This window comes from Typopeltis vanoorti, chromosome 1 (assembly GCF_054136105.1).
Source record: "Typopeltis vanoorti isolate ZY-2024b chromosome 1, IOZ_Tvanoo_1.0, whole genome shotgun sequence".
NCBI lineage: Eukaryota > Metazoa > Arthropoda > Arachnida > Uropygi > Thelyphonidae > Typopeltis > Typopeltis vanoorti.
The window spans coordinates 169,352,723-169,376,110 of NC_143549.1; the positions used below are offsets into that span (position 1 = coordinate 169,352,723).

Consider the following 23,388-nt stretch of genomic DNA (forward strand, 5'->3'; position numbering starts at 1 on the left):
CCAAGTGTGACCCCTTGTTTTTCTACTACTCCCCATGTATTGAAAAATTTCTTCTGTGTCAATCTTATAGAAGTTATAAGTTTCTATCATATCCCATGTCCTCTGCCTGTCAGCTAAACTCTGCAACCCACACAGCCTCAGTCTATCCTCATAGGGAACATTCCATAGATCTGTCACCAGTTCGGTCACTCGTTTCCTCTGAATCCTCTCTACTTCCTCTCAATTCCCAAGAAATGAAGGCAACCAAATCTGTGCATAGTAGTCAACATGTGGCTAAATCATAGCCTTATAATAACCTCCCTATTTTTACTTGTTAATGTGTTCTTCATCATCCAAGTAATCCTTTGAGCTATTTTGCCAACTCTTGCAATATGTCCTCTGAATTTCAAATCTCTATCCACCATCACTCCCACATTCCTAGTCTCATCAATTTTCTATAAACTAGTACTATCAATATGATGCAAAGTGTGTAATTTTTTCATCCCGAAGTAAATCATCCTGTAAGATATTTACATCACCTTTATCAACTATTGCACTCCTTAGTTTTTGATCATTGGCAAACAACTGCATATACTCTTTCAAATCTGCTATATCATTAATGTATAAATTAAAGAATAGTGGTCCTAGTACAGAGCCCTGTAGGCACTGGTAGAGTAACCCTAATTTGCTTTGATTCCAGTTCACTATACATCACCCTCTGATGTCTGTCTGTCAGCCACCTTATCCATGCCACCAGCTTCATATCCATTCCCATTTTGCTATAACTTATAAAGTTCAAATGCCTTTGAAAACTCTTGCAATATTGTGGTGTGGTATTCAGAACTATCCAGTTCTGCTGTCAGCTTATTATAAAATGTGAATAAATTACTGGGGCAGGACCTATCTTTTACAAAGCCATTCTGCCCCTATAGAGTATCATATTCCCATCCACCCATTCCTGAATTTTACTTTTAACCAACTTTTTCAATACTTTAACCACCACTTCAGAGATACTAATTGCTCTGTAATATGCTACTTCTGTCTTGGAGCCACCTTTATGTAATGGAACTGTCTTGCCATCTTTCTACTACTCTTGGAACAAGGGCAAGATATCTACCTTGTAATCTTACCAGAGCTGAGACTTGGATTAAACAGTTTTGTCAGAGGCACTGCCAGTTCACTTGCACATATTCTTGTAGCGCACGAGCGGACATATCATCCAGACCCACTGCTATATTCACATTGATATTTTTCAATATACTGAGTACTTCCAGTTCATCTAAATCAATGCTCACATCAGTCTGTCACCTCAGTAATTGCTGTCACCATATGGATGATAGACCCTTGCAAAGTAATCACTTAGTAACTGAACTATTTCTTCTACTTCTGTAACTTTCTGACCATCAACACTGAGTAAAGTTATCTTTCCGTAATCATTCTTTCTTACTTGCTACATAGTGAAAAAACTTTTGGATTTACTTTGGCTTGATTAACTGATTTTCTCTAAATCTGATTTTGCCTTACTTGCCATACTAGTTACCCTTCTTGCTTGTGCTTTATACTGCTCATGGACATTTCTGATCATCTTATATTTCTTCCACAATGCTTTTTTTTTTTTTTTTTTCAGCTTTTGCTTTATATTGTTAGTCAACACTTTTTCTACTCAGTTTATTCTCCTGACTTTGGTATGCACTCTGATATTGCCTCGCTCAAACAATTCTTGACCCCTTGCCATACATTAATGACATTCATTCCATGTAGTTTCTTATGCTGTGGCACTGCTGCGAGTTGCCTCCTCATAATCACCAGCTTTGTAGTTCCATATGAACCCTTCCTTCACTGAAATTTCTACACGTTGCACAACTTCCTAGGACAAGACTGCATGGTCACTTTCCCTGATCAGAAGTAGAGTTGCTACTGCAGTTATAGATAGATCTTCTGATGCTATTACCAGATCCAACACTCTCAAATCCCTGATCCCTTCCATCACATGCTGTTTCAGGTAGTTATCCCTAGTAACCATATAAATTCCATTTCCATTTTGCCACTTGTCCTTTCCTCCTTCCAATCTATATCACCATAGTTGGTCTCCTGTGATAATAGCTTGGCCTGAACTCATGGTGCTAATTTGCTGAGGCATGTCGTCCACATCTTTTTCTGGACCTGGGGGGTCCAGAAAAAGATGTGGACAACATGCAGCAACCAACAATATGTTTTGTCCTATTGGCCATTATCTCGCACCAGACAGCCTCAAATGAACCATTTACATCAGATCTACAGTCTTCTTTAACTTATTTTTTGTTGGTTGAAGTTCTTCAGCTATCATTAATACCCTTCTTCTATTTCTTTTATCTTCTCTGAAATTGCAGTATCCATTACATTCCATCTCTGTAACTACATCATTCTCTGACAACTAGGTCTGACTGATGCCAATAATTTTTGACCAAGTTGAGCTGACTGATGCTAAAAACTCCTCCTTTATTTCTGATACTTCAGGCAGTTGTGTACATGCATTTCAACATCCCCCTTAGGCCCACAGTTACCCTTACATAATATCATTACCTCCCATTCAGATTCAAAACCTGAGAAACTCATCCATTCTTCACATAATATGAGAACAGTATTCCATGGATAGCTGGATTTGTGATTTGTATAAAGATAATAACTGTTCCGTGGTAATTCCTTGAATGAAAGAGAGATCCTAATTTTTTTGGATGCTGAGGAGTGGGATTCCAAGAAGAGAAATTTCATTGTATTATCTAGGGATTTTAATCTGACAGTCTGATTTAGAAAATGTTTTTTTAAATTGAGATGAATGGTATTTCCTACATTGAATCTTGAGTTAGTTTTTGTCAACAAGGATAATATTCATTCAGCAGACTACCGAAAATATTATACAAATATAAAATAAACGGAGAAAGAAGAATTGGAAGCCCAAGAAAGAGATGGCATAAAATCCATCTGGCATAAAATCCATGTTAGGAAGAAGAAGGAGGTTATAGTGAATTTGTGAGACTTCTACCCTGTAGAAGTCTCTCAGAAGGCTGGCTTGTAAAATTGCAATGTTTTTGGTCCAGCTGGAAAGCCAGAATGTCTAGCATTAGCCCATCCATGACATTTAAATTTTACAACTTGACAATCTTTCACAATTGAAATTTTCCCATTAAAATAAATAAATTAATTAATTAAATAAATATAAAATATTATATATATGGCACATGCATGTTGAAACTTGGCCTGAAGATGAAAATAATCTGTGGCCAGCAATCAGGTTTTAAAATTTAGTGTAAAGAAGCTCTTTAACTATCTAATTCTTGCAAAAAAAAAAATAAATAAATAATTTTTATTTATTCATTTGTTGATTTTTGCCATAGTATTGGCAATAAAGAAAAAAGTACTTCAGTTGTATAGTCAACACTTCATCACTGAGTTATTAAGCAAAAATCAATGTTTTTGCTTAAAACATGAAGCCTTAAATATAACAGACTTTGCTTCATTGATTATTACTCTAAAACAGGATTCTCAAACTTTTTTATGTAACTCCCCACACACACGAAAGGTTGTAAACCTATAGTATACTGTTGGTGAGCAAGGATATTTTTATTATTATTATTATTATCCAGACCTCCATGGAGTCAAAAAAACTCATCGTGGGAGGTCGTTTTTAGGAAATACAAAGTCTATCATACCACTCTTTAAACTCACTGACCGTTCTCGCTCCCACCACTCCATCAGGCAATGCATTCCACGGCTCAACCACCCTCCACACAAAGAAACCACTCCTCACCCTCTTGCTCACAGTTTCCTTTCGTAACTTCCAGGGATGGCCTCTTCTCATCACTCCTTCCCGTTGTTCCACCAAGCAAAAGAACTCCTTTGTGTCAACAAAGGAGTTCTTTTGCTAGAGTATATCCACCAGTGTGATATACTCTGGTGGAGTACGGTTCCACCAGAGTATATCACACTGGTGGAACCGTACTCCAGGAGATTGATGAGGCCAGGGATTTGGGAGCGTTGGTGGACAGGGAGTTGAAGTTTAGGGGGCACATTGCAAAAGTGGCTAAATCATCTCATCAAATCACTTGGTTACTGAAAAATACTTTATTGTTCCTCTATATCGAGCCCTGATATGTGCCCAGATATGGGCGCCAGGTTTTATTCTTGATGGGGAGGAGGTGGAGAGGATCCAGAGTGACCAAGATGGTGGCAGGTCTGTGGAATGAACCTTATGAGAACAGATTGAAGATTTGTGGGTTGGCCTCTTCTCATCACTCCTTCCCGTTGTTCCACCAAGCAAAAGAACTCCTTTGTGTCAACCCTGTAACCACCTCTCAACAGTTTAAAAGTCTCAATCATATCACCTCTCCTTCTTCTATCCACCAAACTCTGTAGTCCACACTCCCTCAGCCGATCCTCATAACTAACATTGTACAGTCCTGTGACACCATCTTTGTCATCTGTCTTTGTATCCTTTCCACAAATTTATCCCCTTCAAATCCTGGGGACCAGATCTGAGAACAATAGTCTAAGTGTGATCTGATCAAAGTCTTATACAACAGAATGATAACCATTTTATCTCTGCAGGTCAGTGTCCTTCTCATTATTGCAGCAATCCTCTGTATTACCTTCACTACCTTTGCAATATGTCCCCTAAATTTCAGGTTTCTATCAATCATCAACCCCCAGATCTTTTGTCTCCCCTACTTCTTCCAGTTTAACTCCTCCCATAGAGTATGCAGCGTCCCATCGATGTGTCCCAAACCTTAAGACCTTACATTTTGCTACATTAAACTTGTACCCCCATTCATTTGCCCATCTATCTAGCTTATTCAAATCCTCTTGCAGGGCTACCACATCTGCACTATTACTAATAACCCTTCCCAGCCTCACATCATCCACAAAGAATTGAATATCCCCCTGCTATCCACTGACAGTGTCATTGATATAAAGGTTAAACAATATAGGTCCCAGTACTGAGACCTGTGGGATCCCACTTGTAACCCTCTTCCTCCTTGAAACTGTCCCCACCATACACAACTCTCTGATACCTATCGGACAGCCAATACTGAATCTAGTTGACCAACCTGACATCCCAACCCATGTGCTGCAACTTAAATATTAGCTTATCATGTGGCACCCTATCAAATGCCTTTTCAAAATCCAAAAAAATGGCAGAATATACCTTTCCCTCATCAACTGCTCTTGTCACTTTATTATAAAAGACAATCATATTGCTAAAGCAAGAGCGCCCCTTAACAAATCTATGTTGATTCTCACAGATAACGTTACCCTCATCTGCCCAACGCTGTATATAGTCCCTCACTAATTTCTCCAAGACCTTAACAACTACTGATGACACACAAACAGGCCTATAATTAGGCACTTCCAGTCTGCTACCATCCTTATGCAGCAGCACTGTCTTACCTTCCTTCCATTTCCTGGGTACCTTTTCTTCAGCGAGACTTTTATTGAAAAGCCAGGTCAATGGAGCTGTCAGTTCTTTAACACATTCTCTCGAAACCCGTGGTGAAATACCATCCAGTCCAGCAGCTTTATTGGTATTCAGAGTACGCAGTATTTGCAACACACTCTCCTCTTGCGCCTCTAAACCTGCCCTATCCCTCTAGTATTAAAACCTCCTCCAGGATGAAATACTCCAATAAAGTGGTCACTGAACAACTCCACTATTGTCCTCCTCTGCATCAGTCACTCTATTCCTATTTTTATCCCACAATGTCATTCTTCCACAATCGTTTCTCGGCCTACTGGCCACATAGCTAAAAAATTCCCTAGGATTTTCTTTGAATCTTAGTGCCAATCTCTTCTCATATTCCAGTTTTGCCTTCCTCACCATTCTGGTCACTCTCCTGGCCTGCGTCTTATATTCTTCATGTATCTGTCCTCCACCCCTCTTGTATATCTTCCACAATCTCTTTTTCAACTGCAGTTCCTGTTTGATATCGTTTGTCATCCACTTTACACCAAATTGTGTCCGCTTCTTCACCCGTGGAATACGGCTTACTATTGTTGCCAACAAATATTCTTTCACAATTTCCCACACACTAATGATATTCCGGCAAACTTCCCCAAGTTGACGTCTTCGACTATTATAATCACCTGCCTTATAATTCCACATACGTTCCCATCTCTTTGATACTCCTGCATGTCTATTCATTTTCCAAGTCAAAACCATATGGTCACTCTCTCCAACTGGTGGGAGAGATATCTCAGTTATTATCAACTCTTCTGATGCTATAACCAAATCCAAAACTCTTGAACCGCTTGTTTCCTCTATTACATGTTGCCTAAGACATTTGTCCCTCAAGAATTCTAGAAATTCCATTCCCTTATTGCTACATGCATCTTCCTCTCCCCAATTTATACTGCTGTAGTTAAAATCTCCCATAACAATCATTCTTCTTGCACTTGCCAAGCTCAACTGCCTAAACATATCCTGGTCCCCATTCTCTATGCTCCCTGGTTTATAGCAACACCCCAATAAATATCCTGTCTTGGCCACTTCTACCTCACACCATATGCTTTCAAAACCATTTCTATCACTGCCTTCCAAAGCCTCTACTCTAAGAGGACATAATTCATCACTCATCATAAGCAGTACTCCACCACCACGTTTTCCTTCCTATCCTGCCAAAAAATGCTGTACCCTGCCACTTCAGTTCCAGTTATTATATCATTCTCCGTCAACCACAGCTCAGAGATCCCAATAATCTTTGGTCAAGTTGATGCTATCAGCGCCACCAATTCATTTCCTTTATTTCGGATACTCCTGGCATTAGCATAGAGCATAAAAATGTCACTGCTTCTGTGCCTATCATTGTCCCATCTCGACCCCTGTGGGCTCAATGTTTCCTGACATCGTCTCCATAATTTTCCATTAATGTTTATAATTTTTTTCTGTTCTTATGTTATTTTTTACACAATCTGGAAACCCTGCTCTAAAAACCAAACAGGGAACTCTTTCATGACACTTCAGGCCTCCAGTAATTGGAGAAGTGGTCTCACACCACCTGATGAAATTAATCTCCCATTTAAAGACAATTGTAAACATCCATGGCTACAGTGGGATTCAGACTAACTGCCCTTTGGTTAAAGAGCATATATACTGACCACTCAGTCAAGCCTGCAAACAACGGTATTGAGTCCTACCAGCAGTTTTACTTCAGTCCAAAATTATTTTCAATTTATTTTCTATATGTTACAATTATTGCATATATTGGACATTCTATGGAATTTTTTATAGTGAAAAAATGTAGATGCAACATCCAGGGATTTGGCATAGAATGCAGTCCAAAGGTCAGCTTGACTTGAAGATTCTACTATCTAATATGACCATTATGAATCTTCTTGAATCTTACAAAATATTTACTGTTATATCCTTTAGATGCTGTACTTACCATACATATAGTAATGCTGCCTAGTTCGATATCAGTGACAGCACTGTTTCTGATGCCTGGATCTTGCAAGTACAATATATGTTTATACAATAAATTACAGTCGGTCCTTGACTTAATATTACCTCACTTTCATCTTGCACTGTAAAAGAATGTAGATGAAGCATTTGGGGTGAGGTGACAGCTGTGTTTGAAGGTTGTTTGGAAGCAGCTATTGAAAATGTATGTTCATGCATTCATGGTATTCGACAAAGACCAAGACTTTACAAGAGATTGGTGAGAAGATAGTGCTACTTACTGTCTTCAAGGATTAGGCATTTGCCTATTCTGGCTATATTGGTCTGTATTTATCGGCCTCTTTAAGTAGCTGATATCTTTCTATCCTAAATAGATGTTCTTTCCATTTCTCTCTCTATATTCCTTGATCATTTCATTTATGTTGTATATATATATCTAGCTCTCTTCTGATGTTTTCATTTCTTATATGGTTCAATTTTGTGCATCCTTGAACTACTCTTTAAATCTCATTTCTACAGCTTGCAGTTTTACTTGCATCTTTCTTTTTAACAATCCATATTTCTGAACCATATAATAGAGTGGCCATTACTTTATAAATTTTTAGTTGAGATTCTTATTTTGTTTTTTTATCCAGTGTCCTTTTAATTGTTCCACAGATTTTCTGAGATTTCTTTTTTCTATGACTATTTTTTATCTAACATGATCTCGACTTTTAAATGCCATGACTTTTTTCTTTTGTGAAAATTGTAAATTGTATTATTGGCATTATTTTGTATAATGCATAAACTGATTTTTGAAGATTAATTCTTCATTGTCTTGTGATAAAATCTGATCATCTGCATTCAGCATTATATTGAGATAACAGTTCTTCTGGTTAACTGGATGCCTTGTGTTATTGTTTTCCATATTTTAATAATCTGATCAGTGTATATATATATATATATATATTGAATAGAGTTGGAGATAAGCTACATCCCTGTCTAACACCTTGATTAATTTCTTTCCTTGAGTGTTACATGGTGATCAGCATTCATTTTACACAAGTTATGGACTTGTGTTATAAATAATTATTTTAATTTCCCAAAATTTTGACCTTCATATTAAGTCACCATCTGGAGTTTACACATATATATACAAAGACAAGCTAAATTACATTTCACATAGTATGCTGAAGAGAGAATGATTTCATCAATGGTTATTCTACTGGCCTTACCTCTAGTGAAAATAAAATAAAATTACAATAAATAAATGAAATAAAATAAATTATCTACATCAAAGCTATATTCTATTTCAGACATCAGAGAAACATTCTTTCATATAGATAGTTTTATTGCAGTAAAAACGATGTCCTAATTTAACATGACAATTGTTACATTAAATTTAGGATCCTGGATTACCTATGGTCCTATTTATAATTAACTCTTAGGGAGAAAGGTTAAGTGGGTAGAATATGTGCCTTCCATATGCTTGGAATTTTTAGCCCATCATTATTGTTAAGATTAGGGTGATTAATAAGAATCTCACAGGCCTCCTTAAATTTACGTTCAAACCACACCAAAATATGGCCAACAATATACATCTCTCTTAAGCAAACAGGTGATTTCAACAGCGTCAGTGCCTGGATTCAAAGTTTTAATGCAGAATGGTGTCCCTCCTCACATTGCTACTCCTGTCAAGCAGTTGCTTTGCACACATTTTACTGAAGACAGAATCATTAGCTGCCATTTTTGTACAACCTGGCCACTAGGCTCGTGGGAGCTGAACCTCTGCAACTTTTGGCTGTGGGGACATTTCAAAGAATTCTATCATGGACACATAGCCAACTTAGTGGACCTCAAGACCAGCATTACATAAGATATCCAAAACATTTTGAGTGAAACTACATTCTGTGTGTTGAGCATGTGATTTTGCGATTTCAGCTCATTGCTGACAACAGAGGACAGAATATCAAACATATTGTTCTGTAACCATATCACATGCTGTGTGCACCGTACGTTTTGAATTATCCACTATGGTATTGCAGTACTATGTATCACGCTAGTGGCAACTTTTAGAACTCACAATGGTTTTTGCACAAATTAAAATTTCATTTCCACACACATCATCATGTTAAGTATTAATTCATTCTACAGAGTAGTTACCCAGTTACAGCGTTTCAAAATGTGAACTTTAATTATAATCATCCCATATATTCAAGTATATATTTAGCCAACATCTAACTAAAGAGTTGGAAGTTGATAATGCAGATATACAGCAATTGGTATAAGAAGAGCCTTCATATGAAGACCTTATAGATCTAGAAGTACAGAAAGTTGCAGAAGAAGAAGCTATTCCCTCCCCTCTTCCTAAAAAAATTTTACATTAAAAAAAATGGCAGAGGCATTCACCACTGTTAATATGGAGCAATTTAGTTATTTGAGTAAATGGACCTCAACATGGAAAGATTTAGCAAAGTGTTGCTTATTAAAAGGTAATCTATTTCATGATGAGATCATCAGAATCGAACCACAATCGTAAGTCGATCACTGTATATTTTGAAATAAATTAAAGACTCCAAGAAATTATATTCTTGGTTTAATCCTTTATCCAAGTATAAGCAAGCAAAGTTTGCACATGAAATATCTTCATGACTGAGCTACTTGTATATAGAGGCCAATGACTTCACATCATTTGCCTTGGTATCCCATAATGCAAAGCACACCCTCTTTCAGATGTGTATAATGTGTCCAGTGCATAGCATTATAGATGTCCAAAGGGGGACAATTTTGCATTATGGGATACCTAGGCAGTTGATGTGAAATCATTCGCCTCTATATACAAGTAGCGCAGTCGTGAAGATACTTCATGTGCAAGCTTTGTTTGCTTACATTTTTGCGATTCACTATGAGTAGATTTGCTTGATTGATAATAACCAGGTTTTTAACTCGCATGCAATTGTTTATTGATAACAGATGTATTTCCTCTACATGTTTTGCTGTTTATATGACTAACAGCATCATCAGGAGGTTACTTTACATAAATAAAAAATGGAAAAAAATTTCAACTATAGATATTAACAGCAGTTAATATCTATAGTTGAAAAGACTGGACCAATAGTCTAATCATGAGTATCGTTAGGCACGTTATGTGCAGCCTCTCCTTTATTGTGTAAACTCTGTATGTGATTGCTGGCATAGGACAGGTCTTTAATTTTGCATTGTACTTCTTTAATTAATGACTTCCAGTTGTCATGAAGGATCATTCCTTGATTTCTATTTTGTGTGCCTTTTGAGTGAATAACTTTGGAGGACTCCTTAAACAAACTGTTGAAGTAATTCTCTTCTAAGTATGGCATGGAGGATTGCTTGCCAATTTACCATGTGATGTTCTTTGAGGATGTGCACTACAAATCTGATTTTTTTCTTCCCGTTCATTTTCGGCATTGCCCATATGTTCTTTGTTGCAGATTTTGAAACTTCTCCCAGTCTGACCTACATATATCAAGAGCACGGAATCTTTTATACACCCAGATGTTTATAAAATGGAACTTAGCTTTGTAAGCTGTTGACTGCCTCTAATATTTTGGCTATTTTTCTTGATGCATTGCCTAAGGGGAACAGATACTGTGCCTTTTTGCTTATATTTGTATAAAGGATTAAACCAAGAATATAATTATACATAAAAATATAACGGAAAAACTCACGTAGAAAAATTATTTAATGGTATAATTTTCGCCCGTGTGTCACAGGCATCTTCAGTACAATTAGGCACAAAAATTAAACATTAACTGACAATTCCAAAAAGCGCCACCTAAGTAGCTGGTGTAAGATAACTAAAAAGGTCAATAACTTTCCTAAAAAAAAAAAAAAAAAAAAAAAAAAAAAAAAAAAAAAAAAAAAAATTAATACAATAAAAAGTTAGGAAAGATTAGCTGATTTGTAAAGTACTATCTCCCATAAAGGGGACAGACGTAAGCCGTCGGATCTGTTTAAGTTAGGAGAATGAAGTAGAGTTTCACATGCTTCTTTATAAAGGCGTTCCATGAGAAACTGACTTTTGTGAAGAACTCTTGTCTTTTTCCAATGAACTCTGTGTCTAATGAAGATGGCATGTTCTGCAAGTCCAGACTTTTCAGGTTTAAAGTATTCAATATAAGATTGGTGTTCTTCTAGCCGAATGGAGGCAGATCTTCCCATTTGTCCGAAATAACATAATCCACAAGAGCACGGAATCTGGTAGACACCTGGATGATTGAGATGTGGAAGCTTGTCCTTTGGAGAAGCGAGAAAGGTGGAGATTTTTCTAAAAGGTCGAAAGGCAACAAAAATATTCAGTGGTTTTAAAATTTTTGCTATACGTTCACTGATGCCTTGTATATAAGGGATGGTAATGCGCGTTATTTCCTCTGTGTTTGAAGAGGGAGACATATTAAATCTACTCAAAGTTCTTTTAATGAAGCAATTCTTATAGCCATTAGATAGAAAGGAAGAAGTTATATATCGTATTTCTTTCTGTAAAAGATCGTCTGTAGAACAAAAGGAGTGGGCCCGATGAACCAGTGTTTTAATAGTTCCTGCCTTTTGACTGGGATGGTGATGAGATTCCGCATGGATATAATGGCCTGTATGAGTCTTCTTTCTATAAACTGAGAAATGTAGGTTACCATCTGGTTGGCGAAGAATTAGAAGATCTAAAAAGGCTAACTGCTTATTTGATTCTACTTCTAGGGTAAACTTGATCCTAGGATGAAATGCGTTTAACTTATTGAGAAATTGTTGAAGTTCATCAGAAGAGCCATTCCATACAGCAAAAATGTCATCGACATATCTGAACCAATGAGTAGGTCTGGGAGAAATATTGTCAAAGATACGTTGTTCAAAATGTTCCATAAAGAAATTGGAGATAGCAGGAGAGAGAGGATTACCCATTGCTGTTCCTTCAATTTGTTGATATAACTTATTTTTAAATTCTTAAAATTTAAATTCTTTATTTACAAATGTGCCTCTTTCGGAAAGTATTGAATTACTACAACAGGAATTTCCTTCAGACATTGTAAACTTATTTGATTTTGTAATAAATTCTGGTTATTTTTTTCTTTTAAAAATAAGTTATATCAACAAATTGAAGGAACAGCAATGGGTAATCCTCTCTCTCCTGCTATCTCCAATTTCTTTATGGAACATTTTGAACAACGTATCTTTGACAATATTTCTCCCAGACCTACTCATTGGTTCAGATATGTCGATGACATTTTTGCTGTATGGAATGGCTCTTCTGATGAACTTCAACAATTTCTCAATAAGTTAAACGCATTTCATCCTAGGATCAAGTTTACCCTAGAAGTAGAATCAAATAAGCAGTTAGCCTTTTTAGATCTTCTAATTCTTCGCCAACCAGATGGTAACCTACATTTCTCAGTTTATAGAAAGAAGACTCATACAGGCCATTATATCCATGCGGAATCTCATCACCATCCCAGTCAAAAGGCAGGAACTATTAAAACACTGGTTCATCGGGCCCACTCCTTTTGTTCTACAGACGATCTTTTACAGAAAGAAATACGATATATAACTTCTTCCTTTCTATCTAATGGCTATAAGAATTGCTTCATTAAAAGAACTTTGAGTAGATTTAATATGTCTCCCTCTTCAAACACAGAGGAAATAACGCGCATTACCATCCCTTATATACAAGGCATCAGTGAACGTATAGCAAAAATTTTAAAACCACTGAATATTTTTGTTGCCTTTCGACCTTTTAGAAAAATCTCCACCTTTCTCGCTTCTCCAAAGGACAAGCTTCCACATCTCAATCATCCAGGTGTCTACCAGATTCCGTGCTCTTGTGGATTATGTTATTTCGGACAAACGGGAAGATCTGCCTCCATTCGGCTAGAAGAACACCAATCTTATATTGAATACTTTAAACCTGAAAAGTCTGGACTTGCAGAACATGCCATCTTCACTAGACACAGAGTTCATTGGAAAAAGACAAGAGTTCTTCACAAAAGTCAGTTTCTCATGGAACGCCTTTATAAAGAAGCATGTGAAACTCTACTTCATTCTCCTAACTTAAACAGATCCGACGGCTTACGTCTGTCCCCTTTATGGGAGATAGTACTTTACAAATCAGCTAATCTTTCCTAACTTTTTATTGTATTAATTTTTTTTTTTTTTTTTTTTTTTTTTTTTTTTTTTTTTTTTTTTTTTTAGGAAAGTTATTGACCTTTTTAGTTATCTTACACCAGCTACTTAGGTGGCGCTTTTTGGAATTGTCAGTTAATGTTTAATTTTTGTGCCTAATTGTACTGAAGATGCCTGTGACACACGGGCGAAAATTATACCATTAAATAATTTTTCTACGTGAGTTTTTCCGTTATATTTTTATGTATAGTTATGTCTACTCACGGTTTACCTCTTTTAAAACAAGAATATAATTTCTTGACATCTCTAATTCATACTAGGACCAAGTGAAAAAAAAAAAATTTCATCACTGTATATTTGATGAATACTTATTATCATTTTAAATTTTAGCTTTGAGTTTACGTGTAATGATTCTGAAGAATATTTGATATAATCTTTGCAGGTATACTTGATGCTAATGAAATAAGAAATGCATTTAAAAATTTGGGAATAAGCATTGATCGAGAAGGAGCTTTGAAACTTTTACAAAGGTTAGCTTTTATTGTTTACTGCTTTAAGTGAATGTTTAATGGCACTTGTGGCATAATAATGTTTATTACTCACACATATTCACAAGAATATAATAATAATTTTATTACTGCAAATATTTCAACCAGAAACTAACTAGTCATCATCATCAGTGCATCAGCATAATCACAATGTGATCTGGAATAAAGAATGTTAATACTATTTACAGATCTTGACCACATGCATGATTGCCATCTTAGCGAGCAGTTCCAATAAAATAAGATTGCAATTAAGGCCAAAATTTAAAATTAAGTAATTTGAAATAAAATTAAATGTAATTAGATAATGAAATGAATGACACATCATTATATTAAATTCAATTTAAAAAATAAATACCTAAAAAAATGCATTGGGGAATGCACTATCGCTTGCCATTTATGAGGATGAGACTCATCCAGATCTTAGCAATAGAAAGGCAGTCATTCTGATTTAAATTGGGGCAGTGTAGAAGTGCTTCAGCACTCTTTAAATAACCGCTAAAACCTAAGCCTGCACCAATGTAAAAGGTGAGTATTGTACCATAGTGAGTATTGGACCATAGTAAGCATGGAGTGGACACTGACTATGATATCATCCTATGATCCAATACTCACTTTTAACTTTGGTGCAGGTTTAGGTTTGAGTGGTTATTTAAAGAGAGTGCGGAAGCATTTCTACACTGCCAAAATTTAAATCGAATGACTGCCTTCTATTGACAGGATTTGGGAGAGTCTCATCCTCATATGAGAGTGGTATCAAAAGTTCTCAGCCTAACAATGAAAAAACGAATTTAGAATTTATTATTTTTATTTTTCAACATAACCTCCCTTAAGACTAATACATTTATTCCAGGATTTATTCAGTACTATTATCCTGTCCCTGTAGTGGTTCTCAGTAAGACCTGCAAAATTCCTCTCTACAGCTGCAATCACCTCTTGATTCGAAGAAAAACGCTGACCAGTGAGGAAGAGTTTTGGTTTTGGGAAAAGAGATAAAGTCAGAGGGAGCCAAATCTGGGAAATATTCCAACAATTCTTAGTGCAGATCCCTTAATTTTTTCCATTGCCAAAAACACCTTTGTGGGCAGGTGCATTGTCCTGATGAAAGATGATTTTTTTTCTTCTGCAAACCAGTTCTTTTCTCATGAATTTTTTTCTAGTCTGGTTAAAAGATTGCAATAATATTCCCTGGTTATTGTTTTACCCTTTTCAAGATAATAAATAAAATGCCTTTAGCATCCCAAAACACCAATGTCATGACTTTTCTTGCTGATGGAACCGACTTTGTCTCCTTTGGTGCTGAACAGCCGGCTTCTGCCCATTGTTTTGACTCCTTTTTTTGGAGTCTGGTGTGTAATGGTGAATCCCAGTCTCATCCATAGTAATAAATCAACGCACAAAATCAGTTTTATTTTTGTTAAAATGCTCCAAGCACTGTTCAGAGATTTTCGTGCAAGTGCAGTTTTGATCTGCTGTGAGCAGCATGGCACCCTCATAAATGGCAGTCAGTAGTGCATCTCCCAACATTTTTAAATTAATTTTTTACTTTTATTTATTTTTTTTATTTGTAAATTTATTGTATTGTAACCACCATTAGGTGGCATTTTGGCACCTGGCTTAGCTTCGTAAATGGAATTAACATTCTTTGTTGAAGCTTTTACTTTGTGATTATGTTGATGTACTGATGATGACCTGTTAGTTTCTAGTCAAAATATATGCAATAATAAAATTATATTCTTGTCAATGTGTCTAATAAACAACTTTTTTTAAGATTATTGTTAGCATAGTCTTATATTACAAAATAAACCACTTAAACTGTTCTTACAGATGTCTATTACCTTTCAGAATTTGTGCATCCTCTTAGTTCACATGGAGCTGAAATTTCTAGAGAATGGTGTATATATTTCTGAATTATTTAAAATTATATTTATTTATTAATTTTATCAAGGTAATATTATTTTAGAGATGGTTTTGAAAGAAGTTTGCTTTATTTAGCATTATTAACAAGAAAAATTTAACCAATGGGGTTATTGATAAAGATCTGACTCAAGCAGTAAAGTTTTTCATTTTGTACTTCAAACTCAAAGTTTGAAATTCAAAGGAAATGATTATCTTGGTTGGTACAAATGATTTCAGAGGTGCAAAGTATTCTAGAGAAGGAGGATGTAAAGGAGTTGTTAGAAGAGGCAAAACTGAAGATTGAGAAGGTGAAGATTGTCAGTCCCCCTCTCACACTATGATAGAGGCGAACTGAGGAGAAGGGCATTGGTAGCTAATCAGTCTCTACATAGATTGTGTAGAAGGAATGATGTAGTATTTGTTGATATGTAGTCTGTGTTTGATAGAAAGAAGGATTTGTACAATGCTGATGGTTTGCATCTAAATGGTTTTGGTTTTAGGTGTGTAGAGAGAACTTTGTTTACTGAGCATGCTGAAGTGCAAATTCAGGAAAACATAGAGTGGAAGTAAGTGAATTTGCCAGAAGGCACCATGAGGCAAGTGAGTATGAGAATGACCAAGTGTGGAATCTAGTCTCTCAAGCAAAAATATTGAATAGGGTAGTCAATTCAGGAAGTAAAGGTGGGTGGGAGAGGGAACTGAACGATGCTGCAGTTTCTATATCCTAATCACTAATGCCAGAAGTGTCAGGATCAAGAGGGAGGAGTTTTTGGTATTGGTTAGTGCAACCTTGCCAACCTGCCTTTAGGCAGCATTTGATGAAGGGGACTAAGGTTGGGAAGGTATCGAACCTGGTCATAGGATCAGAACAGGTATCCATAACCAAGGTAACCACAATGCCTTCAATTGGTAAAAGTGACCATGTGGTCTTGACTTGTGAGATTGTACAACATGAGAAATGTTCTATCAAGAAGGGGTATATGTGGAATTACAAGGCATGTGATTATGACAAGCTTAGGAAGAAGCTTAAATCTGTACCATGTCATAAAATACTTCAGGATAAGGATGATAGTAATGCACAGGATATAGTTAAGGGTCATCTAGGGGAAGCAATATTAAATTGTATACCTAGTTAAGGAGGGTTAATCAGGTAGGAGTTAGATGGATGAATAATATTTAAGCACAAGCTGCTGAATTCTCTATTTAAATTTAAACTTTTAATACACGTAATTTGAACTACTTGACTGGAGCACAGTTGTGCTTTCAACTAGACAAGGCCATTATGTCATTGATCCATGTCAAGAGACACATTTTGTTTAAAATTTCCTTCAAGTGTTTTAGTTATTGAAAAATTATAGAATGGATCTGCACTTATCTGCAACAATACAGTGGCAAAAAGAAAAGTAAAAAAAAAAATATATATATATATCATCATCATCATCAAATTCCTGCCATGTACCCTCAAGGGGTATACAGGATATGACAGTACTACATGAAAAAATTACATCATTACTAACTTCCTATCTACAATTTTCCTCCAAATCAGTCTGTTACTTGTCAAGACTCCAAAATTATCAGATCTTATATTTCTATCGTCTAAGGCACTTTGTACCGTATCAATCCACCTATATCTTGGTCTTCCTCTGGGTCGTTTTCCTGCCAACCTGGCAGAGAACACTTGTTTTGCTAATCTTTCCTCTCCCATTCTATTTAAGTGACCATACCATCTGAGATTAGCTCTGCTAACGCATTCCTGGATGCTGACAATGTCAAGTTCTTTCCTAATATCCTCATTTTTAATATGATATTGCCATCAATGCCATCTGTTCACGCCTCTAATCTTTCTCAGGACTCTCATATCTGCGGTCTCTAGTCTTTGGTCAAGTGTTTTACTTCTGACCCAGCTCTCAGATCCATAAGTTAAAATTGGTTTGAACACAGTCTTGTATACAGCTAATTTAGTGTTCCGACTAATTTCTTTCTTATTCCATATGAATTTATTCAATTGACTTCCCACGATACCAGCTTTGCTGATTCTGTTGTCTATTTCTATATTTAATTTACCATCTTTACTAAAAATCATGCCTAAGTAGCTGAAATGTTTTACTTGTTCCACAGGTTCTCCATTCACAACACAGTTGACATTTTCAATGATTCTGCCTATTTTCATTGTCTTTGTCTTTTTATTGCTGACCTTCATACCATATCTATTACAACAGCTATTCAATTTAGTCAGAGAATCTTGCAGACTTGTAGCAGATTTATTTAGAAGTATAACATCATCCGCATAAAGCAAAGAGCTGACATTAACATCTCCAATTTTGATATCAGGTTTAATACCACATTCCTTAATAATGTGATCCATATAGATAATGAATAACAGAGGGGATAATGTACATCCTTGTCTCACACCAGATTTAACATTAAACCATCTTCCTGTACTTCCTTCAATTCTAACTGCTGACTCACAACTCAAATAAAGACTAAGTATTGCTTGATATAATGCCCCATTGACACCATATAACTGCAGCGTATTGAATAGCTTCTCTCTTGGCACCTTGTCATATGCCTTTTCCAAATCGACAAAACTTAAATACAGATCTTTGTTATATTCCCATGCTTTCTCGACTATTTGTCGTAAAGTGAAGATCTGATCCTGACAGCCTCTATTTGGCCTGAATCCAGCTTGTTCTTCACCAAGCTTTTCTTCCACAATTCTTCTCAACCGTTTCTCAAGTATACTTGCATAGATCTTGCCAGGGACACTCAGTAGGGAAATACCTCTGTAATTCTCACATTCAGTTTTATTTCACTTTTTATATATGGGTACTATGAGAGCTCTACTCCAATCATCAGGAATTCGTCCCTCTGTCCAGGCTTTCTGAACTATGCAGTGCAGCCACTGTAAGACTCTTATACCACCATACTTCAGCATTTCTGGTCGAATATCATCTACTCCTGCTGCCTTTCCACATTTGAAGCCTTTGATGGCTTTTTCTACTTCAAGTATGGATATGTATTCCTGACTGCATGCCTTATCAGTGTTTTTTTATCACTGTGCTGTCATCACTGCTTGTTTCATTTAGCAGTTTTTCAAAGTAATTACTCCATACTTCAAGGATATCTTTTTCTCCTGTTTTCATTTCACCTTTATCATCTCTAATTCCTTTTACAGCTCTCTTTCCTCCATTCCTAAGCTTCTTCAACAACCTCCAGAATATTTTGCCACCTTCTTGATATTTATTTTCTATATTCTTGACAAAGTCCTCCCATGACTTTTGTTTAGCTAGTTTTACACACTGTTTAGCTTTCTTACATTTGTCTCTGTATTCTGTAAGAGTAAAAGCTGACTTATTTGCCAGGAACTTTTGATATGCTTTCTTCTTTTCCTTCACTGCCTCTTTAACTTCCTGTGTCCACCAGGGAGTTCTGAATTTTTTATCCTTGCACACAACCTCACCACATGCCTCTCTGGCAGAATCAATCAATGTTTCCTTTAGAGTTTGCCACTGAATCTCCAAGGTTTGATTCCTATTCTCAAACTCATTCATTTTCTTTTCAATAATATTTCTGTATTTTAGTCTACAGTTCACATCTGAGAGCTGCTCAATTTTTATTCGCTTTAAAACTTTCTTACGTGTTATTCTTTTCAATATGAAATTCAATTTTATCCTGCTCAAGACTAAATAGTGATCACTTCCAATTTCAAATCCTCTGTACACTCTGGTGTCCTGCACCAGGGAGAAAACATCACTATCAACAATAACATAGTCAATGAGACTTTTCTTATTCCTAGCCTCTTCTCTCCATGTGAATTTGTGCACATTTTTATGTTGGAACATGGTGTTAGTAATAACCAGTCCATGCCCTGAGCAGAAATCCAACAGATATTTGCCATTATTATTAGCTTTGCTCTTTTCTCCAAATTTTCCCAAAATATTTTTGTATGTCTCACAATCATTTCCTACTCTACTATTTAGATCCCCAACAAGGACCAACTTTTCCTTTTTCATTGTGTCAGTTGCTTTTTCTAAAGCCTCAAAAAATTCCTCCACTTCTACCTTAGTAGAACCTTCTGTGGGACCATAGGCACAAATAAGTCTCATTGTCCAGTTCCCCATTCTCATATTTGCCCACATTACTCTACTTGAGACTGACTGCCATTCAAGAAGATTAGCCTCGTATTTTGTGTTGAATACTATGGCTACTCCTTCTTTTCCTTGATTGTCATTGCCTGAATATAACATTTTGTATTTATTGCTCAGAAAGATCTCACTAGTTTTGGTCTTTTTTGTTTCAGTCACCCCTATTATGTCGATCTGGTACTTATCTAATTCCTCAGCTAGCTCCATTTCTTTGCCATTCAGGCTTCTTACGTTGATAGTACCGATCTTTAATTCTGGTGATGTTGAGTTGGGGTTTGTTTTCAGATTTGTTCCAGTAGCTGACTTTTCGCTGTTCGCCTTGGTTCCCTGGCGAAAACAACGGGGGCCTTGTTTAACCGGGCGACGCCCCAGCCGGCATGAAATTTTGTCATGTTGTACCATCATTTTTTATTTTGGTTTAACCAATAAGAATACAATTTGGTCGGCTAAATCCCAAATTGCCAGCCCATCCTCGTTCGTTCAGTATCAAAGTAGATACCCAACAGGGTGCACACGAGAAGGTGAGGATTGGACATTAGGTCAGAAGCCCTGGTCGGTTCTCCGCATTCCTTTAAAGGCTATGTGGAGGTCTCCTCTCAGTTATACAGCTTTGACCCTTAAGTCCCCCCCCCCCCCCCAAAAAAAATATATATATATATCAAAATTAAATAAAGAACAAGTTTCATATTCCCTAATAACGTTTTGTGTGCACCCCAGGAACATGCATACCACACTTTGGAAAATGCTGCTATTATGCATGGCAATGTGTGTCTAAAAGAAAGTGATATTGTGGGATACTAGAGAAATTTAATGTGAAGTCATATGTTAGTTCATGTGCAAGCTTTTGTTTGCCCCTGCTTATACAAAGGATAAAACCAAGAATTTAATTTCTTCTCAACTGTAATTCACTTTCTAACCAACCAAACAAACAAACAAAAAAAAAAAAAAAAAATATATATATATACATATAACAATTTGTACTATTAACTCGGAATTGGGATATGTTCATATTTATATATACTGACTATAACTGAGACTAGAAGAAATAACAATTAAATCTATTCAAAATGCAACATGTTTCTCGTATTATCCGCCTTCTTCAGGCGTGGCAACATAGAAAGCAAATAAACATTATAAGAAACATTGTATCACTATAAAAATGACTATTATAAAATTCAGTTAGCTTTGAACTGTAGCTACAGTCCATGTTGGAGTTCTATTGTTAGGCAGCTGCGTGCGGCTGATTTCACGAGTGTGCCAATATTGGATAGCAGAGCTGAAAGAGTCCAGTAGATTATAGCTAAGGTTATTATTTATGTGATGAGGATCCATAACGATTTCCTTAGACTCGACTATGCGGCGCTCCACCTTATCACAGCATATATCAAGTTTGAAGCTCTGTGTCCTAAGGTAGATATAGTTCCAAGTTTTTATGGTGGAAAATGATGAGAAAGATTATGCAGATATCTATTGGTATGAATAGGTTTTCTGTATATAGAGATTTTTAATCTTTCAGAGCATCGTGTAAGCATGACATCCAGGAAAGGTAAGGAGTTATTTTCTTGATCAGCAGTAAATTTTATATTAGGATGTTGGATGTTAAGATGATGAAGAAAATCTACGAGAGATGTGTGCCCGTGATTCCCAATATTAAAAATATCATCAACATATCGTTTCCAAACTTTTGGTTTAAATGAGAGGGAAGATATGGTTTTCGTTTCAAAACCTTCAAGGAAGATGTTAGACAGGACTGGAGACAAAGGATTGCCCATTTCCAGACCTTGTTTTTGTTGGTAAATGGAGTCCTGATGACAAATTATCCAAAAAAATGTTTGCTTTATTAAAACAATGCATTCATTTTGGTTACTTCAGATATCAGGACTCCATTTACCAACAAAAGTAAGTACCTCATCTGTAGGAACGTTAGTAAATAAAGATATAATGTCAAAACTTGCTAGAATGTCATTTTCATTGATGGGAATATCTTTTATATGAGACACAAAATCTGTGGTGTTTTTGATGAAAGATGATGATTTATTGGAGAAACACTTGAGGTACTTTGCTAGATATTTGGAAAGTTTATACGTAGGTGAATCAATTCCTTCTGCAATTGGGTGAAGAGGGATGTTTTCTTTATATATCTTGGGAACTCCATAGATGCGTGGGATAAGAGGATGTAGAGAGCGTAAAGAGAGGTGAACATTATGAGAAAGTTCACTCGTAGTCTTTAACAAGTTGTTTGTACGGTTTTGTAATTCTCTTGTAGGATCTTCCTGAAGAATTGAATATGTCGAATTATCTTCAAGTAATTGAAGCATTTTGTTGTGGTAATCTTCAGAGTTGAGGATGACCGTGGAATTGCCTTTATCTGCAGGTAAAATAATAATGTTACTGTTCTTTTTAAGATTTTTAGGGCTTGTCTTTCAGCCAGAGAAATATTATCTGTTGGAGGTTTAGCATTATTGATAATGAAAATCGATTCAATACGAAGAAGTTTCGCCAAATGATTAGGAATGAGTGAACTTGCCTTTTCTATTTTTGTAAGAAGAGATTCTTTAGGGATAAATTTTGGTGAGGGAATGAAATTGAGACCTTTGCTAAGAATATTCGAAAATTTATCTCTAAAGAATCTCTTCTTACAAAAATAGAAAAGGCAAGTTCACATTCTTCACTGTTTGTTTCCACACAGAGACAGAATTATTTCTTGTCTCTGAGTGAGAACTCAATTTCTCGATAAACTCCTTGTACTTCTGTATCAGATTCACGGTTGAATGTTAATCCAACATTCTTTTGGCTACCTTAATAATCTGTAACCTTATGGTATTGAATTATCTATTTATAGTAAGCATTGCATGATGGGCAGATACATCCATTCATCCTTACATCATCATGCATCATAGAAGATAGATGAGATGGATGTTGGCTTGAGGATGAATGGATATATCTACTAGTTGATAATACCTATATTTTTGATAATCTATGTAATATCTGTTTCACAGAAGATGGATATTATTGAAAGTATTTTACACAAATCCTGTTCAGTCTGCTCTTCTGATTCCCTTCTCTTCCTGGTGATTAATGGTTACAGTGGAATTCTATTCCTTAGCCAGACTACAAATCTGATGTGAAAAGAATTTCCATATCCTACTTTAAAGGAACATCTAAACAAATAGCATTGATTCTTCACAAGAATACAATACACTCCTTCAAACTCAGCTCGGAAGCTGTCATCTACCAGGAACATTACTCTCTCTCTCTCTCTCCATCC

General features: G+C 36.0%; 1 protein-coding gene across 2 annotated transcripts in view; it reads left to right on the plus strand.

The window, feature by feature from the left end:
* LOC150110637 (mitochondrial adenyl nucleotide antiporter SCaMC-like) overlaps positions 1–23,388 on the plus strand; it is a 176,129-nt gene that overhangs the window by 25,664 nt on the left and 127,077 nt on the right. For both annotated transcript variants that reach the window (XM_090395393.1, XM_090395403.1), the window contains exon 3: positions 13,974–14,061. In XM_090395393.1, coding sequence (XP_090251519.1) covers positions 13,974–14,061 — 88 coding nt within the window. The remainder of the gene's footprint in view (positions 1–13,973; positions 14,062–23,388) is intronic.